This window comes from Nerophis lumbriciformis, linkage group LG33 (genome assembly GCF_033978685.3).
Source record: "Nerophis lumbriciformis linkage group LG33, RoL_Nlum_v2.1, whole genome shotgun sequence".
NCBI classification, from domain to species: domain Eukaryota; kingdom Metazoa; phylum Chordata; class Actinopteri; order Syngnathiformes; family Syngnathidae; genus Nerophis; species Nerophis lumbriciformis.
The window spans coordinates 26,576,276-26,597,291 of NC_084580.2; the positions used below are offsets into that span (position 1 = coordinate 26,576,276).

Genomic DNA, 21,016 nt, shown 5'->3' on the forward strand with positions numbered 1-21,016 from the left:
AGATGATGATACAAGGTAAATAATACCATGTATCAGTAGTAGATGATGATACAAGGTAGATATCATGTATCAGTAGGAGATGATGATACAAGGCAGATATCATGTATCAGTAGTAGATATCATGTATCAGTAGTAGATGATGATACAAGGTAGATATCATGTAGTCAGTATCATTAGTAGATGATGATACAAGGTAAATAATACCATTTATCAGTAGTAGATGATGATACAAGGTAGATATCATGTATCAGTAGTAGATGATGATACAAGGTAGATATCATGTAGACAGTATCAGTAGTAGATGAAGATGATACAAGGTAGATATCATGTAGTCAGTATCTGTAGTAGATGATGATACAAGATAGATATCACGTAGTCAGTATCAGTAGTAGATGATGATACAAGGTAGATATCATGTAGCCAGTATCAGTAGTAGATGATGATGATACAAGGTAGATATCAAGTAGTCAGTATCAGTAGTAGATGATGATACAAGATAGATATCATGTAGCCAGTATCAGTAGTAGATGATGATGATACAAGGTAGATATCAAGTAGTCAGTATCAGTAGTAGATGATGATGATACAAGGTAGATATCATGTAGTCAGTATCAGTAGTAGATGATGATACAAGGTAGATATCATGTAGTCAGTATCATTAGTAGATGATGATACAAGGTAAATAATACCATGTATCAGTAGTAGATGATGATACAAGGTAGATATCATGTATCAGTAGTAGATGATGATACAAGGTAGATATCATGTAGCCAGTATCAGTAGTAGATGATGATGATACAAGGTAGATATCAAGTAGTCAGTATCAGTAGTAGATGATGATACAAGATAGATATCACGTAGTCAGTATCAGTAGTAGATGATGATGATACAAGGTAGATATCATGTAGTCAGTATCATTAGTAGATGATGATACAAGGTAAATAATACCATGTATCAGTAGTAGATGATGATACAAGGTAGATATCATGTATCAGTAGTAGATGATGATACAAGGTAGATATCATGTAGCCAGTATCAGTAGTAGATGATGATGATACAAGGTAGATATCAAGTAGTCAGTATCAGTAGTAGATGATGATACAAGATAGATATCACGTAGTCAGTATCAGTAGTAGATGATGATGATACAAGGTAGATATCATGTAGTCAGTATCATTAGTAGATGATGATACAAGGTAAATAATACCATGTATCAGTAGTAGATGATGATACAAGGTAGATATCATGTATCAGTAGTAGATGATGATGATACAAGGTAGATATCATGTAGCCAGTATCAGTAGTAGATGATGATGATACAAGGTAGATATCAAGTAGTCAGTATCAGTAGTAGATGATACAAGATAGATATCACGTAGTCAGTATCAGTAGTAGATGATGATACAAGGTAGATATCATGTAGTCAGTATCATTAGTAGATGATGATACAAGGTAAATAATACCATGTATCAGTAGTAGATGATGATACAAGGTAGATATCATGTATCAGTAGTAGATGATGATACAAGGTAGATATCATGTAGTCAGTATCAGTAGTAGATGATGATACAAGGTAGATATCATGTAGTCAGTATCAGTAGTAGATGATGATACAAGGTAGATATCATGTAGTCAGTATCAGTAGTAGATGATGATACAAGGTAGATATCATGTATCAGTAGTAGATGATGATACAAGATAGATATCATGTAGTCAGTATCAGTAGTAGATGATGATACAAGATAGATATCATGTAGTCAGTATCAGTAGTAGATGATGATACAAGGTAGATGACATGTATCAGTAGTAGATGATGATACAAGGTAGATATCATGTATCAGTAGGAGATGATGATACAAGGTAGATATCATGTATCAGTAGTAGATATCATGTATCAGTAGTAGATGATGATGATGATGATGATACAAGGTAGATATCATGTATCAGTAGTAGATATCATGTATCAGTAGTAGATGATGATACAAGGTAGATATCATGTAGCCAGTATCAGTAGTAGATGATGATGATGATACAAGGTAGATATCAAGTAGTCAGTATCAGTAGTAGATGATGATACAAGATAGATATCATGTAGTCAGTATCAGTAGTAGATGATGATACAAGGTAGATATCATGTAGTCAGTATCATTAGTAGATGATGATACAAGGTAAATAATACCATGTATCAGTAGTAGATGATGACACAAGGTAGATATCATGTATCAGTAGTAGATGATTATACAAGGTAGATATCATGTAGCCAGTATCAGTAGTAGATGAAGATGATACAAGGTAGATATCATGTAGTCAGTATCTGTAGTAGATGATGATACAAGATAGATATCACGTAGTCAGTATCAGTAGTAGATGATGATACAAGGTAAATATCATGTAGTCAGTATCATTAGTAGATGATGATGATACAAGGTAAATAATACCATGTATCAGTAGTAGATGATGATGATACAAGGTAGATATCATGTATCAGTAGTAGATGATGATACAAGGTAGATATCATGTAGTCAGTATCAGTAGTAGATGATGATGATACAAGGTAGATATCATGTAGACAGTATCAGTAGTAGATGAAGATGTTACAAGGTAGATATCATGCAGTCAGTATCTGTAGTAGATGATGATACAAGATAGATATCACGTAGTCAGTATCAGTAGTAGATGATGATACAAGGTAGATATCATGTAGTCAGTATCATTAGTAGATGATGATACAAGGTAAATAATACCATGTATCAGTAGTAGATTATGATACAAGGTAGATATCATGTATCAGTAGTAGATGATGATACAAGGTAGATATCATGTAGTCAGTATCAGTAGTAGATGATGATACAAGGTAGATATCATGTAGTCAGTATCAGTAGTAGATGATGATACAAGGTAGATGACATGTATCAGTAGTAGATGATGATACAAGGTAGATATCATGTATCAGTAGGAGATGATACAAGGTAGATATCATGTAGACAGTATCAGTAGTAGATGAAGATGATACAAGGTAGATATCATGTAGTCAGTATCTGTAGTAGATGATGATACAAGATAGATATCACGTAGTCAGTATCAGTAGTAGATGATGATACAAGGTAAATATCATGTAGTCAGTATCATTAGTAGATGATGATACAAGGTAAATAATACCATGTATCAGTAGTAGATGATGATGATACAAGGTAGATATCATGTATCAGTAGTAGATGATGATACAAGGTAGATATCATGTAGTCAGTATCAGTAGTAGATGATGATACAAGGTAGATATCATGTAGTCAGTATCAGTAGTAGATGATGATACAAGGTAGATGACATGTATCAGTAGTAGATGATGATACAAGGTAGATATCATGTATCAGTAGGAGATGATGATACAAGGTAGATATCATGTATCAGTAGTAGATATCATGTATGAGTAGTAGATGATGATGATGATACAAGGTAGATATCATGTATCAGTAGTAGATATCATGTATCAGTAGTAGATGATGATACAAGGTAGATATCATGTATCAGTAGTAGATATCATGTATCAGTAGTAGATGATGATACAAGGTAGATATCATGTATCAGTAGTAGATATCATGTATCAGTAGTAGATGATGATACAAGGTAGGAGGTCCTCCAGTAGCAGTGATGACGTCAGAGAGAGAGAGAGAGAGCGAGAGAGAGAGAGAGAGAGAGAACACAAAGTAAGAACCACACACTCTTGGACTGGACTGGACTTTAGTGGACTGAAGTGAACTTTAGTGGACTTACATGGACTCTATCAGACATTAGTGGACTTTATTGGACTTGTTTGGACCTTGGTGGACTTTATTGGACTTGTTTGGACTTTTTTGGACCTTGGTGGACTTTATTGGACTTGTTTGGACTTCAGTGGACTTTATTGGACCTTGGTGGACTTTATTGGACTTGTTTGGACTTCAGTGGACTTTGGTGGACTTTATTGGACCTTGGTGGATTTATTTGACTTGTTTGGACTTTATTGGACTTTGGAGGACTTTATAGGACTTGTTTGGACTTTATTGGACCTTGGTGGACTTTATTGGACTCCATTGGACCTTGGTGGACTTTATTGGACTTGTTTAGACTTTATTGGACTTGTTTAGACTTTATTGGACTAGTTTGGACTTTATTGGACTAGTTTGGACTTTGTTGGACTTGTTTGGACTTTGTTGGACTTGTTTGGACTTTGTTGAGACCTCGCATGCTTCGGTCCTGGGATCCACCTTGCATTGAGTAAAAAGGAGGTCTTAATGCTGAGCTACTAAGTAAAAACTGGAATGGAGTCCTGTCCATGAGCCGAGGAAGGTGTAAACCTTGGCCACACCTGAAAGGATGAAGTTGTTGCTCCTGCTGCTGGTCCACACTGCCTTGCTGGAGGGCAGCGTGCTGAGGCACCACAAAGGCACGTTGGTGAGCCGTGGCCAGCGCCAAGCCAAGGAGTCGTGCTCGGAGTCCTGGAGGCGGCGACCCCTAGTGGCCGGGTCCAGGAAGACCCACAGGAAGCTCCTTCGCGGGTCAAAAGACTGGCCTGATCTCTTTCCAGGACCTTTTCAAGACCCCCACCATGCGGACTTGGACCCCCCGGGTTCACCTCCAGCCTCCAGGTCCGCTCGCAGCCTTCACGAAGACCGGAAGAATTCCACTTCTAGCGGTCTTCTCCAAAACCCCGGCCAAGGCCCCGATCAGGACTGGTCCCAGGAGGCGGAGGGGGGCGGGGCCAGCAGGTGGGGCCAAGCCGTGCCGAGAGCTCCGCCCTCCTGGATGACGGTGCTGCACTTCAGGGGCGGTCTGGAGAGGATCCGCCTGAAGACCAGCGCTCAGGTGGACCTGCCCAGGGCCAAGTTCACCTTGGAACTGTGGATCCTTCCGGAAGGCGGCCAGAGCAACCCTGCAGTCATAGCAGGTGAGTCCACACCGGAGCTTTTCTTCTTTCACTCACTTCATGCACCATTTGTTCTGATGTTTGAAAAATGACAAACTAAAAACTTCTCAGCTACGCAAAGTCAAGAAAAATATTAATAATAATAATAATTATTATTATTTGTACAGTTATTATTATCATTCATTTTTTTTGACTATTTATTGTTACAAAATAAGATGAATAGTTATTATTATTACTATGTAATGTCAGTTGAAGTTATTCAATATTAATTATTATTATCACTGTTATTATTTTCTTTACTGTTTTATTGTTATTCATATTATTAATACAACTGTATGTACCTTATTCAGTATTCTTTTTATAATCATTATTGTTATCATTAATATAATTATTTTATTACTATTATTATTATGTGTTGTTGTTTAGAGCTACTATTATTATTATTATTATAGATAAGTATACATGTTCATGTTAGTTATTGACATTATTATCATTATACATTAATTATTACTATTTAATGTTTATTATGGAGTATTAATATTACTATACTTCTTGTTATTATTATTATTAACTATTGGTGAAATATTATTGAAATATCAATTATTACTATTGACTGTTTTACTATGAATTACTACTAATATTATGCTTGTTGTTGTTGTTGTTATTATTATTAACTATTGGTGAAATATTATTGAAATATCAATTATTACTATTTACTGTTTTACTATTGATTATTAATTATAATACTATACTTGTTGTTATTATTATTAGAAACTATTGATGCAATATTATTGAAATATCAATTATTACTATCTACTGTTTTACTATGGAGTATTAATACTATTACTATACTTGTTGTTGTTGTTAATATTATTAATTATTATTGACTGTTTTACTTTGAAATATTACTAATATTATGCTTGTTGTTGTTATTATTATTACCATGATTAACTATTGATGAAATACTATTCAAATATGAACTATTACTATTCAATGTTGTTAGCTCAACCCTATGATCTACCTAATTATTATTAATATTAACTATTGATTAACTCTACCATTATATCTTAGTTATTTTGTTATCATGACATAGTAATTGTTACTCTTTATTGTTTATTGTTATTATTTTTATAATTATTAATATCATTATTATTATCATCCTTAATATTATTTACTACTGATCAACTATTCATCAAATAATAATTAATAATATTTAATGTTATTACCCTCTAATTATTATTAATATTAACTATTGATTAACTCTTATATGTTAGTTATTTTGTTATCATCATGACATAGTAATTGTTACTCTTTATTGTTGTAATATGTAGTATTACTATTTTTGTAATTATTAATATCATTATTATTATCATCCTTAATATTATTTACTACTGATCAACTATTCATCAAATAATAATTAATAATATTTAATGTTATTACCCTCTAATTATTATTAATATTAACTATTGATTAAGTCTACCATTAAATTTTAGATATTTTTGTTATTGTCAATAAAAAATAATAATTGTTACCATTTACTGCGTGGTATTTATTGTTATTATTCTTATCAACTATTAATGAAGAATAAAACATGTTGCTAACTTTGTTTCATGAAGTATTCAGTATAGAAATATTTCATGTACTGAACGTGTATATTGTGTAGCAGTTACCATGGCAACAGACCCACTATATATTGATGTTGTGTAGTTTGTTACCATGGCAACAGACCTAAGTCCAGTAATCAGAGTATTGTGTGAGTCACAAGTGTATACAATATGTAAGAAGTACTATTGTACTACATATATATTATAGTACTACATATAAAAGGTGTACTTTACTTCCACAACTTTGTTTCACGCCATAAAAGAAACAGAGAACAGAAAGAATGTTCCTGTGGTGGTCCATGACACGCTGACCACATGACCACGTGACCACGTGACCACATGACCATGTGACCATGTGACCACATGACCACATGACCACGTGACCACATGACCATGTGACCATGTGACCACGTGACCACATGACCACGTGACCACATGACCACATGACCACGTGACCACATGACCACGTGACCACATGACCACATGACCACGTGACCACATGACCACATGACCACATGACCACGTGACCACATGACCACATGACCACGTGACCACATGACCACATGACCACGTGACCACGTGACCACATGACCACAGGCATCCAATGAAAACATGATCATTATTATTGTTGTTGTTGTATAATCACACTTTTTACAGCACATGTTGCAGTACTACTACACATACTTATTTGTTTATATACTTACTTACTACATATGTTTACTTATTTACTGCATATTTTATATACTTATTTACTGCATATTTTATATACTTATTTACTACATATTTTTATATACTTATTTACTGCATATTTTTACATACTTCTTTACTGTATATTTATATACTTATTTACTACATATTTTTGTATACTTATTTACCACATATTATATATACTTCTTTACTGCATATTTTATATACTTCTTTACTGCATATTTTTATATACTTATTTACTACATATTTTTATATACTTATTTACTACATATTTTATATACTTCTTTACTGCATATTTTATATACTTATTTACTGCATATTTTTATATACTTCTTTACTGCATATTTTATATACTTATTTACTACATATTTTATATACTTATTCACTACATATTTTATATACGTATTTACTACATATTTTATATACTTATTCACTACATATTTTATATACGTATTTACTACACATTTGATGTACTTATTTACTGCATAATTGATATACTTATTTGATGCATATTTTATATACTTATTCAGTACATATTTTATACACTTATTTACTACATATTTTATATACTTATTTACTGCATATTTTTATATACTTCTTTACTGCATATTTTATATACTTATTCACTACATATTTTATATACGTATTTACTACATATTTTATATACTTATTTACTGCATATTTTATATACTTCTTTACTGCATATTTTATATACTTATTCACTACATATTTTATATACGTATTTACTACATATTTGATGTACTTATTTACTGCATAATTGATATACTTATTTGATGCATATTTTATATACTTATTCACTACATATTTTATACACTTATTTACTACATATTTTATATACTTATTCACTACATATTTTATACACTTATTTACTACATATTTTATATACTTATTTACTGCATATTTTTATATACTTCTTTACTGCATATTTTATATACTTATTTACTGCATATTTTATATACTTATTCACTACATATTTTATATACGTATTTACTACATATTTGATGTACTTATTTACTGCATAATTGATATACTTATTTGATGCATATTTTATATACTTATTCACTACATATTTTATACACTTATTTACTACATATTTTATATACTTATTTACTGCATATTTTTATATACTTCTTTACTGCATATTTTATATACTTATTTACTACATATTTTATATACTTATTTACTGCATATTTTATATACTTATTTACTGCATATTTTATATACTTCTTTACTGCATATTTTATATACTTATTCACTACATATTTTATATACGTATTTACTAAATATTTGATGTACTTATTTACTGCATAATTGATATACTTATTTGATGCATATTTTATATACTTATTCACTACATATTTTATACACTTATTTACTACATATTTTATATACTTATTTACTGCATATTTTTATATACTTCTTTACTGCATATTTTATATACTTATTTACTGAATATTTGTATATACTTATTTACTACATATTTGATATACTTATTTACTACATATTTGATGTACTTATTTACTGCATATTTGATATACTTATTTGATGCATATTTTATATACTTATTCACTACATATTTGAAATACTTATTCACTACACATTTTATATACGTATTTACTACATATTTGATATACCTATTTACTACATATTTGATATACTTATTTACTACATATTTGATATACTTATTTACTACATATTTTATATACTTATTACATATTTTATACACTTGTTTACTACATATTTTATATACTTATTTACTGCATATTTTTATATACTTATTTACTGCATATTTTTATATACTTATTTACTACATATTTGATATACTTATTTACTGCATATTTGATATACTTATTTGATGCATATTGGATATACTTATTTACTACATATTTGAAATACTTATTAATAGAAACAATAAGAGATAAGTGTTCATAAGTGAAGATAGTTTTACATGAAATACAAACAATAAAATAAATATTTTGACCAACTTCCTGCTGTTGACACACCTGTAGTCCCAGACTAGACACACCTGTAGTCCCAGACTGGACACACCTGTAGTCCCAGACTAGACACACCTGTAGTCCCAGAATAGACACACCTGTAGTCCCAGACTAGACACACCTGTAGTCCCAAACTGGACACACCTGTAGTCCCAGACTGGACACACCTGTAGTCCCAGACTAGACACACCTGTAGTCCCAGACTGGACACACCTGTAGTCCCAGACTGGACACACCTGTAGTCCCAGACTGGACACACCTGTAGTCCCAGACTGGACAGAACTGTAGTCCCAGACTAGACACACCTGTAGTCCCAGACTGGACACACCTGTAGTCCCAGACTAGACACACCTGTAGTCCCAGACTAGACACACCTGTAGTCCCAGACTGGACACACCTGTAGTCCCAGACTCGACACACCTGTAGTCCCAGACTAGACACACCTGTAGTCCCAAACTAGACACACCTGTAGTCCCAGACTAGACACACCTGTAGTCCCAGACTGGACAGGAGTGCAGACAGACCTGTAGTTCCAAGCTGGACAGGTGTGCAGACCAGGTGATGCAACAGCAACACTAAAGTACTCGGGCTTGGTCTGATGTGTCCAAAGAGGTCTTGACCATGTTCTGTGTCCCCTAGGAGTCTACGACACCTGCTCCCACTCCCTGAGTGAGAAGGGCTGGACTGTGGGGATCAGGACCAGAGACTCTTCAGGCAGCAGAGACGCACGTTTCTACTTCTCACTTCGCACCGACCGAGCACTGAAGTCCACCAGCGTGTTCAGTCCTCAGACCTACTCAGCCAACACCTGGACTCACCTGCTGGTCACCTACGACACTCACTACATGAGTCTCTATGTGGGTGGAGCCAAGGGGAGTGTCACACCTGCACCACTCCATGTGTGATATCATGTGCGATACAAGCAGTCCTGCATTGTGTTTACTTGTGTGTGATATCATGTGCGATACAAGCAGTCCTGCAGTGTTTACTTGTGTGTGATATCATGTGCGATACAAACAGTCCTGCATTGTGTTTACTTGTGTGTGATATCATGTGCGATACAAGCAGTCCTGCAGTGTGTTTACTTGTGTGTGATATCATGTGCGATACAAGCAGTCCTGCAGAGTGTTTACTTGTGTGTGATATCATGTGCGATACAAGCAGTCCTGCAGAGTGTTTACTTGTGTGTGATATCATGTGCGATGCAAGCAGTCCTGCAGAGTGTTTAATTCTGTGTGATATCATGTGCGATACAAGCAGTCCTGCAGAGTGTTTAATTCTGTGTGATATCATGTGCGATACAAGAAGTCCTGTTGTGTTTACTTTTGTGTAATATCATGTGAGATACAAGCAGTCCAGCACCGTGTTTATTTGTGTGTGATATCATGTGCGACACTAGCAGTCCTGTTGTGTTTAGTTTTGTGTGATATCATGTGAGATACAAGCAGTCCAGCAGCGTGTTTATTTGTGTGTGATATCATGTGCGACACAAGCAGTTCTGCGGCGTGTTTACTTGTGTGTGATATCATGTGCGATACAAGCAGTCCAGCAGCGTGTTTACTTGTGTGTGATATCATGTGCGATACAAGCAGTCCAGCAGCATGTTTATTCGTGTGTGAAATCATGTGAGATACACGCAGTCCTGCAGTGTGTTTACTTGTGTGTGATATCATGTGCGATACAAACAGTCCTGCAGTGTGTTTACTTGTGTGTGATATCATGTGCGATACAAACAGTCCTGCAGAGTTTACTTTTGTGTGAAAATCATGTGCAATACAAACAGTCCTGCAGTGTGTTTACTTGTGTGTGATATCATGTGTGATACAAGCAGTCCTGCAGTTTACTTTTGTGTGATATCATGTGCAATACAAACAGTCCTGCATTGTGTTTACTTGTGTGTGATATGATGTGCGATACAAGCAGTCCTGCCGAGTGTTAAATTCGGTGTGATATCATGTGCGATACGATCCGTCTTGTTGTGTTTACTTGTGTGTGATATCATGTGCGATACAATTAGTCTTGTTTTGTTCGCTTGTGTGATATCATGTGCGATACAAGCAGTCCTGCAGCATGTTTACTTCTGTGTGATATCATGTGAGAATCAAGCAGTCTTGCAGCGTGTTTACTTGTGTGTGATATCATGTGCGATACAAGCAGTCCTGCAGTGGGTTCACTTGTGTGTGTGATATCATGTGCGATACAAGCAGTCTTGTTTTTACTTGTGTGATATCATGTGAGAATCAAGCAGTCCCGCAGCGTGTTTACTTGTGTGGGATATCATGTGCGATACAAGCAGTCTTGTTGTGTTCACTTGTGTGTGATATCATGTGCGATACAAGCAGTTCCAAATGAAAGTATTTAAGACTATTTGTGTGTCGATATCTTCTCCAGGTAGGAGAAAGTGGTCTCCAGGTGGGAGAACTGTATAGTCCCTTCATGAAGACCTGTAGAACTTTCTTCCTGGGCTCCAACCAATCAGAACGAGGACAAGGTTTTCGAGGTCTACTGGGGGGCGTGGTCTTGTGGGACCATGCTGTCTCTCATGAAGACCTGATGATGCAACCACGCCCGACTAAACCTCCTCTTCTGGCTTCCTGGGCAGACTTCACTAATGTAGGTTCATAATGTAATGTAGGTTCATAATGTAATGTAGGTTCATAATGTCATGTAGGATAAGAAATGATCCAGTTCCAGCCTATTATCGAATCCTCTTATCCAACCAATTCCTTATGGATTCTCTTATGGAATCCAGATAGGTTGTTGTATATGGAAAAAAAAACACAAAATTCAGTTTAACAAAATCTCACTTTTATTTGATCAGAAAAAACTAAAATAAAATCAATAAATAAATATTGACTGTTACCCCCCTAAAAAAACAAACAAAATAAATATTGACTGTTGTTACCCAAAGTATATTAAGTGGGATTTTTCATAAAAACAAATATATCCATCCATCCATCCATCTTCTTCCGCTTATCCGAGGTCGGGTCGCGGGGGCAGCAGCCTAAGCAGGGAAGCCCAGACTTCCCTCTCCCCAGCCACTTGGTCCAGCTCCTCCCGGGGGATCCCGAGGCGTTCCCAGGCCAGCCGGGAGACATAGTCTTCCCAACGTGTCCTGGGTCTTCCCCGTGGCCTCCTACCGGTCGGACGTGCCCGAAACACCTTCCTAGGGAGGCGTTCGGGTGGCATCCTGACCAGATGCCCGAACCACCTCATCTGGCTCCTCTCCATGTGGAGGAGCAGCGGCTTTACTTTGAGTTCCCCCCGGATGACAGAGCTTCTCACCCTATCTCTAAGGGAGAGACCCGCCACCCGGCGGAGGAAACTCATTTGGGCCGCTTGTACCCGTGATCTTGTCCTTTCGGTCATGACCCAAAGCTCATGACCATAGGTGAGGATGGGAACGTAGATCGACCGGTAAATCGAGAGCTTTGCCTTCCGGCTCAGCTCCTTCTTCACTACAACGGATCGATACAGTGTCCGCATTACTGAAGACGCCGCACCGATCCGCCTGTCGATCTCACGATCCACTCTTCCCTCACTCGTGAACAAGACTCCGAGGTACTTGAACTCCTCCACTTGGGGCAAGATCTCCTCCCCAACCCGGAGATGGCACTCCACCCTTTTCCGGGAGAGAACCATGGACTCGGACTTGGAGGTGCTGATTCCCATCCCAGTCGCTTCACACTCAGCTGCGAACCGATCCAGTGAGAGCTGAAGATCTTAGCCGGAGGAAGCCATCAGGACCACATCATCTGCAAATAGCAGAGACCTAATCCTGCAGCCACCAAACCAGATCCCCTCAACACCTTGACTGCGCCTAGGAATTCTGTCCATAAAAGTTATGAACAGAATGGGTGACAAAGGGCAGCCTTGGCGGAGTCCAACCCTCACTGGAAACGGGTCCGACTTACTGCCGGCAATGTGGACCAAGCTCCGACACTGATCTTACAGGGAGCGAACTGCCACAATAAGACAGTCCGTTACCCCATACTCTCTGAGCACTCCCCACAGGACTTCCCGAGGGACACGGTCGAATGCCTTCTCCAAGTCCACAAAGCACATGTAGACTGGTTGGGCAAACTCCCATGCACCCTCAAGGACCCTGCCGAGAGTATAGAGCTGGTCCACAGTTCCACGACCAGGACGAAAACCACACTGTTCCTCCTGAATCCGAGGTTCGACTATCCGGCGTAGCCTCCTCTCCAGTACACCTGAATAGACCTTACCGGGAAGGCTGAGGAGTGTGATCCCACGATAGTTGGAACACACCCTCCGGTTCCCCTTCTTAAAGAGAGGAACCACCACCCCGGTCTGCCAATCCAGAGGTACCGCCCCCGATGTCCACGCGATGTTGCAGAGTCTTGTCAACCAAGACAGCCCCACAACATCCAGAGCCTTAAGGAACTCCGGGCGGATCTCATCCACCCCCGGGGCCTTGCCACCGAGGAGCTTTTTAACAACCTCGGCAACCTCAGCCCCAGAAATAGGAGAGCCCACCTCAGATTCCACAGGCCCTGCTTCCTCATAGGAAGGCGTGTTGGTAGGATTGAGGAGGTCTTCGAAGTATTCTCTCCACCGATCCACAACATCCGCAGTGGAGGTCAGCAGAACACCATCCCCACCATACACGGTGTTGACACTGCACTGCTTCCCCTTCCTGAGGCTGCGGATGGTGGTCCAGAATTGCTTCGAAGCCGTCCGGAAGTCGTTTTCCATGGCTTCCCCGAACTCCTCCCATGTCCGAGTTTTTGCCTCTGTGACCGCTGAAGTCGCAGACCGCTTGGCAAATATATCCAGTAACACAAAAACAACCTGTCTCTGTGATCACTATAGGTGTATAAATAATAAAATAGTGTTAAATAAAATCAGTCCCTTGGGCACAAAACTGAAAATAATACAGCTCTCCGAAAAGTGCACTCCTGCTGCTATTGGAACATACTAACTACACACACTAAGAACACCACAGTCATCAATCAACAATTCTTCTTCCAAAAAATTATTTCGATGGTGGAAATACACGACTGGCAGCCATTTTAAGTCCTCAAAACATCCATTGAAACAGTGCACAAAAATCGTTTTTCAATAAACATCTGAACCACTTTCCACCTTAATATTGAGTTACATAAACAAGTTCAACACTTTACTTACAGACTTATCTTTTCCAAGGCTTGTAAGAGCTAACACAACTTGTCTACTTCTCAATTGTCTCATGAACTGAACTGACGTCGCCAACCCGGAAGTGCCCAAACTAATGACGCGTAGTATTTTCATATGGCCACAAGGTGTCAGTAAGAGTCTACGATCAAATGGGCACAACATTGTTGTCCCACAGGGCATTTCCTGTGGGACGGGATTCGAATAAAGGACCAACTCTTTTTCTTTACTATAGTGGCCTCAATAACGGGATCCGGTTCTCAAAAAGGGATTTGAGTCCGTGGAATCGGTTCTTTTCTTATCCAACAACCGGGAGAACCGGTTTCGAACATCATCCCTAGTTACAACATTTATTAACAAATGTTTGTTCATAAAAGACTTAACAAATGTATGTTCATAATGGCACTTACAACATTTAATAATTGTTTGTTACAAAAATTAACACATTTGTATTCATGTCAGTTGGAAATGTAACAAAATGACAAAATGAACACATGCAGGTGAGAAAAGACTTAACAAATGTATGTTAATGTGGCTTAAAAATCTATGAACATATTAACACATGTATGGTAATGTCAGTTAGGGTTAGAGAGAGTTTCAATTCCCACCTCCGGAAGAACTTTGAACATGTCACGAGGGAGGTGCTGGACTTTGAGTCCGAGTGGACCATGTTCTGTGCCTCTATTGTCGAGGCGGCTGATTGGAGCTGTGGCCGCAAGGTAGTTGGTGCCTGTCGTGGCGGTAATCCTAGAACCCGTTGGTGGACACCGGCGGTGAGGGATGCCGTCAAGCTGAAGAAAGAGTCCTATCGGGTTCTTTTGGCTCATAGGACTCCGGAGGCAGCGGACAGGTACCGACAGGCCAAGCGGTGTGCGGCTTCAGCGGTCGCGGAGGCAAAAACTCAGACAAGGGAGGAGTTCGGAGAAGCCATGGAAAATGACTTCCGGACGGCTTCGAAGCGATTCTGGACCACCATCCGCCGCCTCAGGAAGGGGAAGCAGTGCAATGTCAACACCGTGTATGGTGAGGATGGTGTTCTGCTGACCTCGACTACGGATGTTGTAGATCGGTGGAGGGAATACTTTGAAGACCTCCTCAATCCCACCAACACGTCTTCCTATGAGGAAGCAGTGCCTGGGGAATCTGTGGTGGACTCTCCTATTTCTGGGGTTGAGTTAAAAAGCTCCTCAGTGGCAAGGCCCCGAGTTCCTTAAGGCTCTGGAAGCTGTGGGGCTGTCTTGGTTGACAAGACTCTGCAGCATCGCGTGGACATCGGGGGCAGTGCCTCTGGATTGGCAGACCGGGGTGGTGGTTCCTCTCTTTGAGAAGGGGAACCGGAGGGTGTGTTCCAACTATCGTGAGATCACACTCCTTAGCCTTCCTGGTAAGGTCTATTCAGGTGTACTGGAGAGGAGGCTACGCCGGATAGTCAAACCTCGGATTCAGGAGGAACAGTGTGGTTTTCGTCCTGGTCGTGGAACTGTGGACCAGCTCTATACCCTCGGCAGGATCCTTGAGTGTGCATGGGAGTTTGCCCAACCAGTCTACATGTGCTTTGTGGACTTGGAGAAGGAATTCGACCGTGTCCCTCGGGAAGTCCTGTGGGGAGTGCTCAGAGAGTATGGAGTATCGGACTATCTGATTGTGGCGGTCCGCTCCCTGTATGATCAGTGTCAGAGCTTGGTCCGCATTGCCGGCAGTAAGTCGGACACGTTTCCAGTGAGGGTTGGACTCCGCAAGGGCTGCCCTTTGTCACCCATTCTGTTCTGAACTTTTATGGACAGAATTTCTAGGCGCAGTCAAGGCGTTGAGGGGATCCGGTTTGGTGGCTGCAGGATTAGGTCTCTGCTTTTTGCAGATGATGTGATCCTGATGGCTTCATCTGGCCAGGAACTTCAGCTCTCACTGGATCGGTTCGCAGCCGAGTGTGAAGCGACTGGGATGACAATCAGCACCTCCAAGTCCGAGTCCATGGTTCTCGCCCGGAAAAGGGTGGAGTACCATCTCCGGGTTGGGGAGGAGATCTTCCCCCAAGTGGAGGAGTTCAAGTACCTCGGAGTCTTGTTCACGAGTGAAGGAAGAGTGGATGGTGAGATGGACAGGTGGATTGGTGCAGTGTCTTCAGTAATGTGGACGCTGTATCGATCCGGCTCAGCTCTCAATTTAGCGATCGATCTACGTTCCCATCCTCACCTATGGTCATGAGCTTTGGGTTATGACCGAAAGGACAAAATCACGGGTACAAGCGGCCCAAATTAGCTTCCTCCGCCGGGTGGCGGGGCTCTCCCTTAGAGATAGGGTGAGAAGCTCTGTCATCCGGGGGGAGCTCAAAGTAAAGCCTCTGCTCCTCCACATGGAGAGGAGCCAGATGAGGTGGTTCGGGCATCTGGTCAGGATGCCACCCGAACGCCTCCCTAGGGAGGTGTTTAGGGCACGTCCGACCGGTAGGAGGCCACGGGGAAGACCCAGGACACGTTGGGAAGACTATGTCTCCCGGCTGGCCTGGGAACGCCTTGGGATCCCCCGGGAGGAGCTGGACCAAGTGGCTGGGGAGAGGGAAGTTTGGGCTTCTCTGCTGCCCCCACGACTTGACCTGGGATAAGCGGAAGAAGATGGATGGATGGATGGATGTTAATGTTGTGTAAAGTATATGAATACATGAACAAAAGTATGTTATGAAGACTTAATGTAACATTTTGTTGTCCTTTAATAAAAAGGAACATGGAGATTGAAATGTAAAAGGTGGTGTTGTGCAGGTGGAGCAGATGTGGACTCCGTGCAAGGTGGACTTCCATCCAGCGATCATCATCACTCCATTTCCTGACGTAGGACCGGTGTCCCCCTTCTTAGCGCCTCCTTGTGGCGTGACGTCCTGTGACAACACGGACATCATGTGGGGCTACAACCGCCACTGGCAGCTTCGTTCTCCCAAGCGACTGCGCTACAGGATCGTCAACCTCTGCCAGGACGACGGCCAGAACCCCACCGTGTCCCAGGACCAGATCCAGCTGCAGCACGGGGCGCTGATTGCCGCCTTGGCGTCGTACAACATCACCTTTGACCTGAGCGTGCTGGCCGTCACCAACTCCAGTCTGAGGCGCAGGTTGATCCTCAGCAACTGTCACGTGGGCAAGATAGGAAACGGGCGCTGCGACCCCGAGTGTGACCACCCCAGGACGGGTCACGATGGAGGAGACTGTCTCAGGCCGCCACCTTGTTCCACCTGGAAGAGGCAAGATGGACGCTGTCACGCCGAATGTAACAGCGTCCTCTACGACTACGATGATGGAGACTGCTGTGACCCTCAGGTGACAGATGTCCTCAACACCTGCTTTGATCCACACTCACCTGACAGGTATGCACACTAATAATACCTCCTATATGTATATGTATGTATGTATGTAAGTGTTTTTGCATACAAGTATGTCAAGTATGTAGAATAGAATAGAATAGAATAGACCTTATTGTCATTATATTTGCATATAACTGTCAAGACTTGGACTATGGCTTGGTTTGTTCTCCCGTGGTGCAAATGAACTGGTCTGGTCAAGGCTTGAAGGTGGGTACATGATTTATTTTAAACTATCAAAAAAGGAATAAACAAAAAGCGCGCACAGTGGCGGAGAATAAAACTAGACTTTAAACACAAAACTTGCACATTGGCAGAAACTATGAACAATTAAACAAAACACTAACTGTGGCTTAACAAACAAAAACTTACTTGGCATGGAACCGGCATGAAAAAAAGAGTAGCAAGGGTCATCAGGGTGTGGAGAGTGTGCAGGAGCATAAATGTGGTGATGTCGTCAGGACGAACAACAGAAAATGAATGAACTTAAATACTATGGACATGATTAGTGAAAGCAGGTGCGTGACTCAAAACGTGAAACAGGTGCGTGACGTGACAGGTGAAAACTAATGGTTGCTATGGTGACAAGAGTGCACAATGAGTCCAAACGTGGAACAGGTGCGTGACGTGACAGGTGAAACTAATGGTTGCTATGGTGACAAAACAAAACAAAAGTGCACAAAAAGTCCAAAATTTAAACCGAACATTACTAAAACAAAACATGATCACACAGACATGACAATAACGATATTAAGGACTCCAACTTAAGGTGCGGTAGTGGAAACAAATATGGATTAAAAATAAATCACATAAGTAATAAAGATAAAAAATAAGAATTGAAATGAACAGACTACTATCCAATAAAAACAAACAATCCTGAACAATATACAAAAAACTGTACAATATAAGTAAGTAGGTTAAGTATGTAAGTGTGTTGTGTAAAAGTATGTTCAGTACATAAGTGTGTAAGTATGGTAAATATGTAAGTGTGTTAAGTATGTATGTGCGTTAAGTATGCAAGTATGTTATTATGTAAGTATGCAAGTATGTTCGTATGTAAGTGTGTTAGGTATGTTTGTATGTGTATTAAGTATGTGTGTTGTGTATAATAATTATGTAAGTATGCAAGTATGTTAGTATGTAAGTGTGTTAGGTATGTTTGTATGTGTATTAAGTATGTGTGTTGTGTATAATAAATGTGTTAAGTATGCAAGTATGTTAAGTATGTAAGTGTGTTAACTATGTAAGTGTGTTAAGTATATGTGTTGTGTATAATACATGTGTTAAGTATGCAAGTATGTCAGTATGTAAGTGTGTTAGGTATGTATGTATGTGTATTAAGTATGTGTGTTGTGTATAATAAATGTGTTAAGTATGCAAGTATGTTAAGTATGTAAGTGTGTTAAGTATATGTGTTGTGTATAATACATGTGTTAAGTATGCAACTATGTTAGTATGTAAGTGTGTTAAGTATGTAAGTGTTTTAAGTATGTGTGTTGGGTATAATAAATGTTACGTAAGCAAGTATGTTAGTATGTAGGTGTGTTAAGTATGTAAGTGTGTTTAGTATGTAAGAGTGTAAAGTATGAGTGGTGTGTATAATAAATGTGTTAAGTATGCAAGTATGTTAAGTATGTAAGTGTGTTAGTATGTAAGTGTGTTAGGTATGTATGTATGTGTATTAAGTATGTATGTATGTATGTGTATTAAGTATGAGTGTTGTGTATAATAAATATGTTAAGTATGCAAGTATGTTAGTATGTAAGTGTGTTAAGTATGTGTGTGTTTAGTATGTAAGTGTATTAAGTATGTGTGTTGTGTATAATAAATGTGTTAAGTATGCAAGTATGTTAAGTATGTAAGTGTGTTAAGTATGCACGTATGTTAGTATGTAAGTGTGTTAGGTATGTATGTATGTGTATTAAGTATGTATGTATGTGTATTAAGTATGTGTGTTGTGTATAATAAATGTGTTAAGTATGCGAGTATGTTAAGTATGTAAGTGTGTTAAGTATGTGTGTGTTTAGTATGTAAGTGTGTTAAGTGTATGTGTTGTGTATACTACATGTGTTAAGTATGCAACTATGTTAGTATGTAAGTGTGTTAAGTATGTAAGTGTTTTAAGTATGTGTGTTGGGTATAATAAATATGTTAAGTAAGCAAGTATGTTAGTATGTAGGTGTGTTAAGTATGTAAGTGTGTTTAGTATGTAAGAGTGTAAAGTATGAGTGGTGTGTATAATGAATGTGTTAAGTATGCAAGTATGTTAAGTATGTAAGTGTGTTAGTATGTATGTATGTATGTATGTGTATTAAGTATGTATGTATGTGTATTAAGTATGTGTGTTGTGTATAATAAATGTGTTGAGTATGCAAGTATGTTAAGTATGTAAGTGTGTTAAGTATGTGTGTGTTTAGTATGTAAGTGTGTTAAGTATATGTGTTGTGTATAATACATGTGTTAAGTATGCAACTATGTTAGTATGTAAGTGTGTTAAGTATGTAAGTGTTTTAAGTATGTGTGTTGGGTATAATACATTTGTTAAATAAGCAGGTATGTTAGTATGTAGGTGTGTTAAGTATGTAAGTGTGTTTAGTATGTAAGAGTGTAAAGTATGAGTGGTGTGTATAATAAATCTGTTAAGTATGCAAGTATGTTAGTATGTAAGTGTGTTAAGTATGTAAGTGTTTTAAGTATGTGGGTTGTGTATAATAAATGTGTTAAGTAGGTACGTGTGTTTAGTATGTAAGTCTAGACTAGATCGGACCGATTTAAGTCTATGAGCAAGACCTAGTGCTCGGGTGAGAGGCCAGAACGTCTTTAAAGTCCAGTTGCAATCGATTGAATGGCCTAAAAATGACCAGTTTCTTGTCTAGTCCTGCTTCAGAAGTCCAAAGTGACTTTTTCTTCCGATCTTTTCCTCCCACAGGGCCTACATGAGTGTGAAAGAGCTGAAGCAGGAGCTTCACCTGAGTGGCACAGACACGCTCAATGTCTTCTTTGCCAGCAACTCTGTACGAGAAGAACTAGCCGGAGCAGCAACCTGGCCGTGGGCAAAGGAAGCTCTGACACACCAAGGTAATTCAATGACCTTTGGTAATGATTGTTGAAGCCCAAACTAAGGCAGGGAGAGAAGGAACATTGAACTTCTTGAGTGGTCAAGACCAGGAGAACAGACTCACAAGTGCCCCCAGGTACCACAACCCTCTCAGTTCTGAAACTGAAAACTTCTGCCACTTCTTTAGCCACAGTGACCATCAATTAGCCTAGAGAAGGT

The 21,016-nt window shown here is 39.0% G+C and overlaps 2 protein-coding genes across 2 annotated transcripts in view; one reads left to right on the forward strand and one right to left on the reverse strand.

The window, feature by feature from the left end:
- The window catches only part of cop1 (COP1 E3 ubiquitin ligase), a 113,372-nt gene that overhangs the window by 53,685 nt on the left and 38,671 nt on the right, over nt 1-21,016 (reverse strand). The gene's annotated exons all lie outside the window — the stretch shown is intronic.
- pappa2 (pappalysin 2) overlaps nt 4,354-21,016 on the forward strand; it is a 60,708-nt gene continuing 44,045 nt past the window's right edge. The window contains exons 1-5 of the mRNA XM_072912133.1: nt 4,354-4,924; nt 9,873-10,090; nt 11,625-11,846; nt 17,147-17,745; nt 20,669-20,817. Coding sequence (XP_072768234.1) covers nt 4,354-4,924; nt 9,873-10,090; nt 11,625-11,846; nt 17,147-17,745; nt 20,669-20,817 — 1,759 coding nt within the window. The remainder of the gene's footprint in view (nt 4,925-9,872; nt 10,091-11,624; nt 11,847-17,146; nt 17,746-20,668; nt 20,818-21,016) is intronic.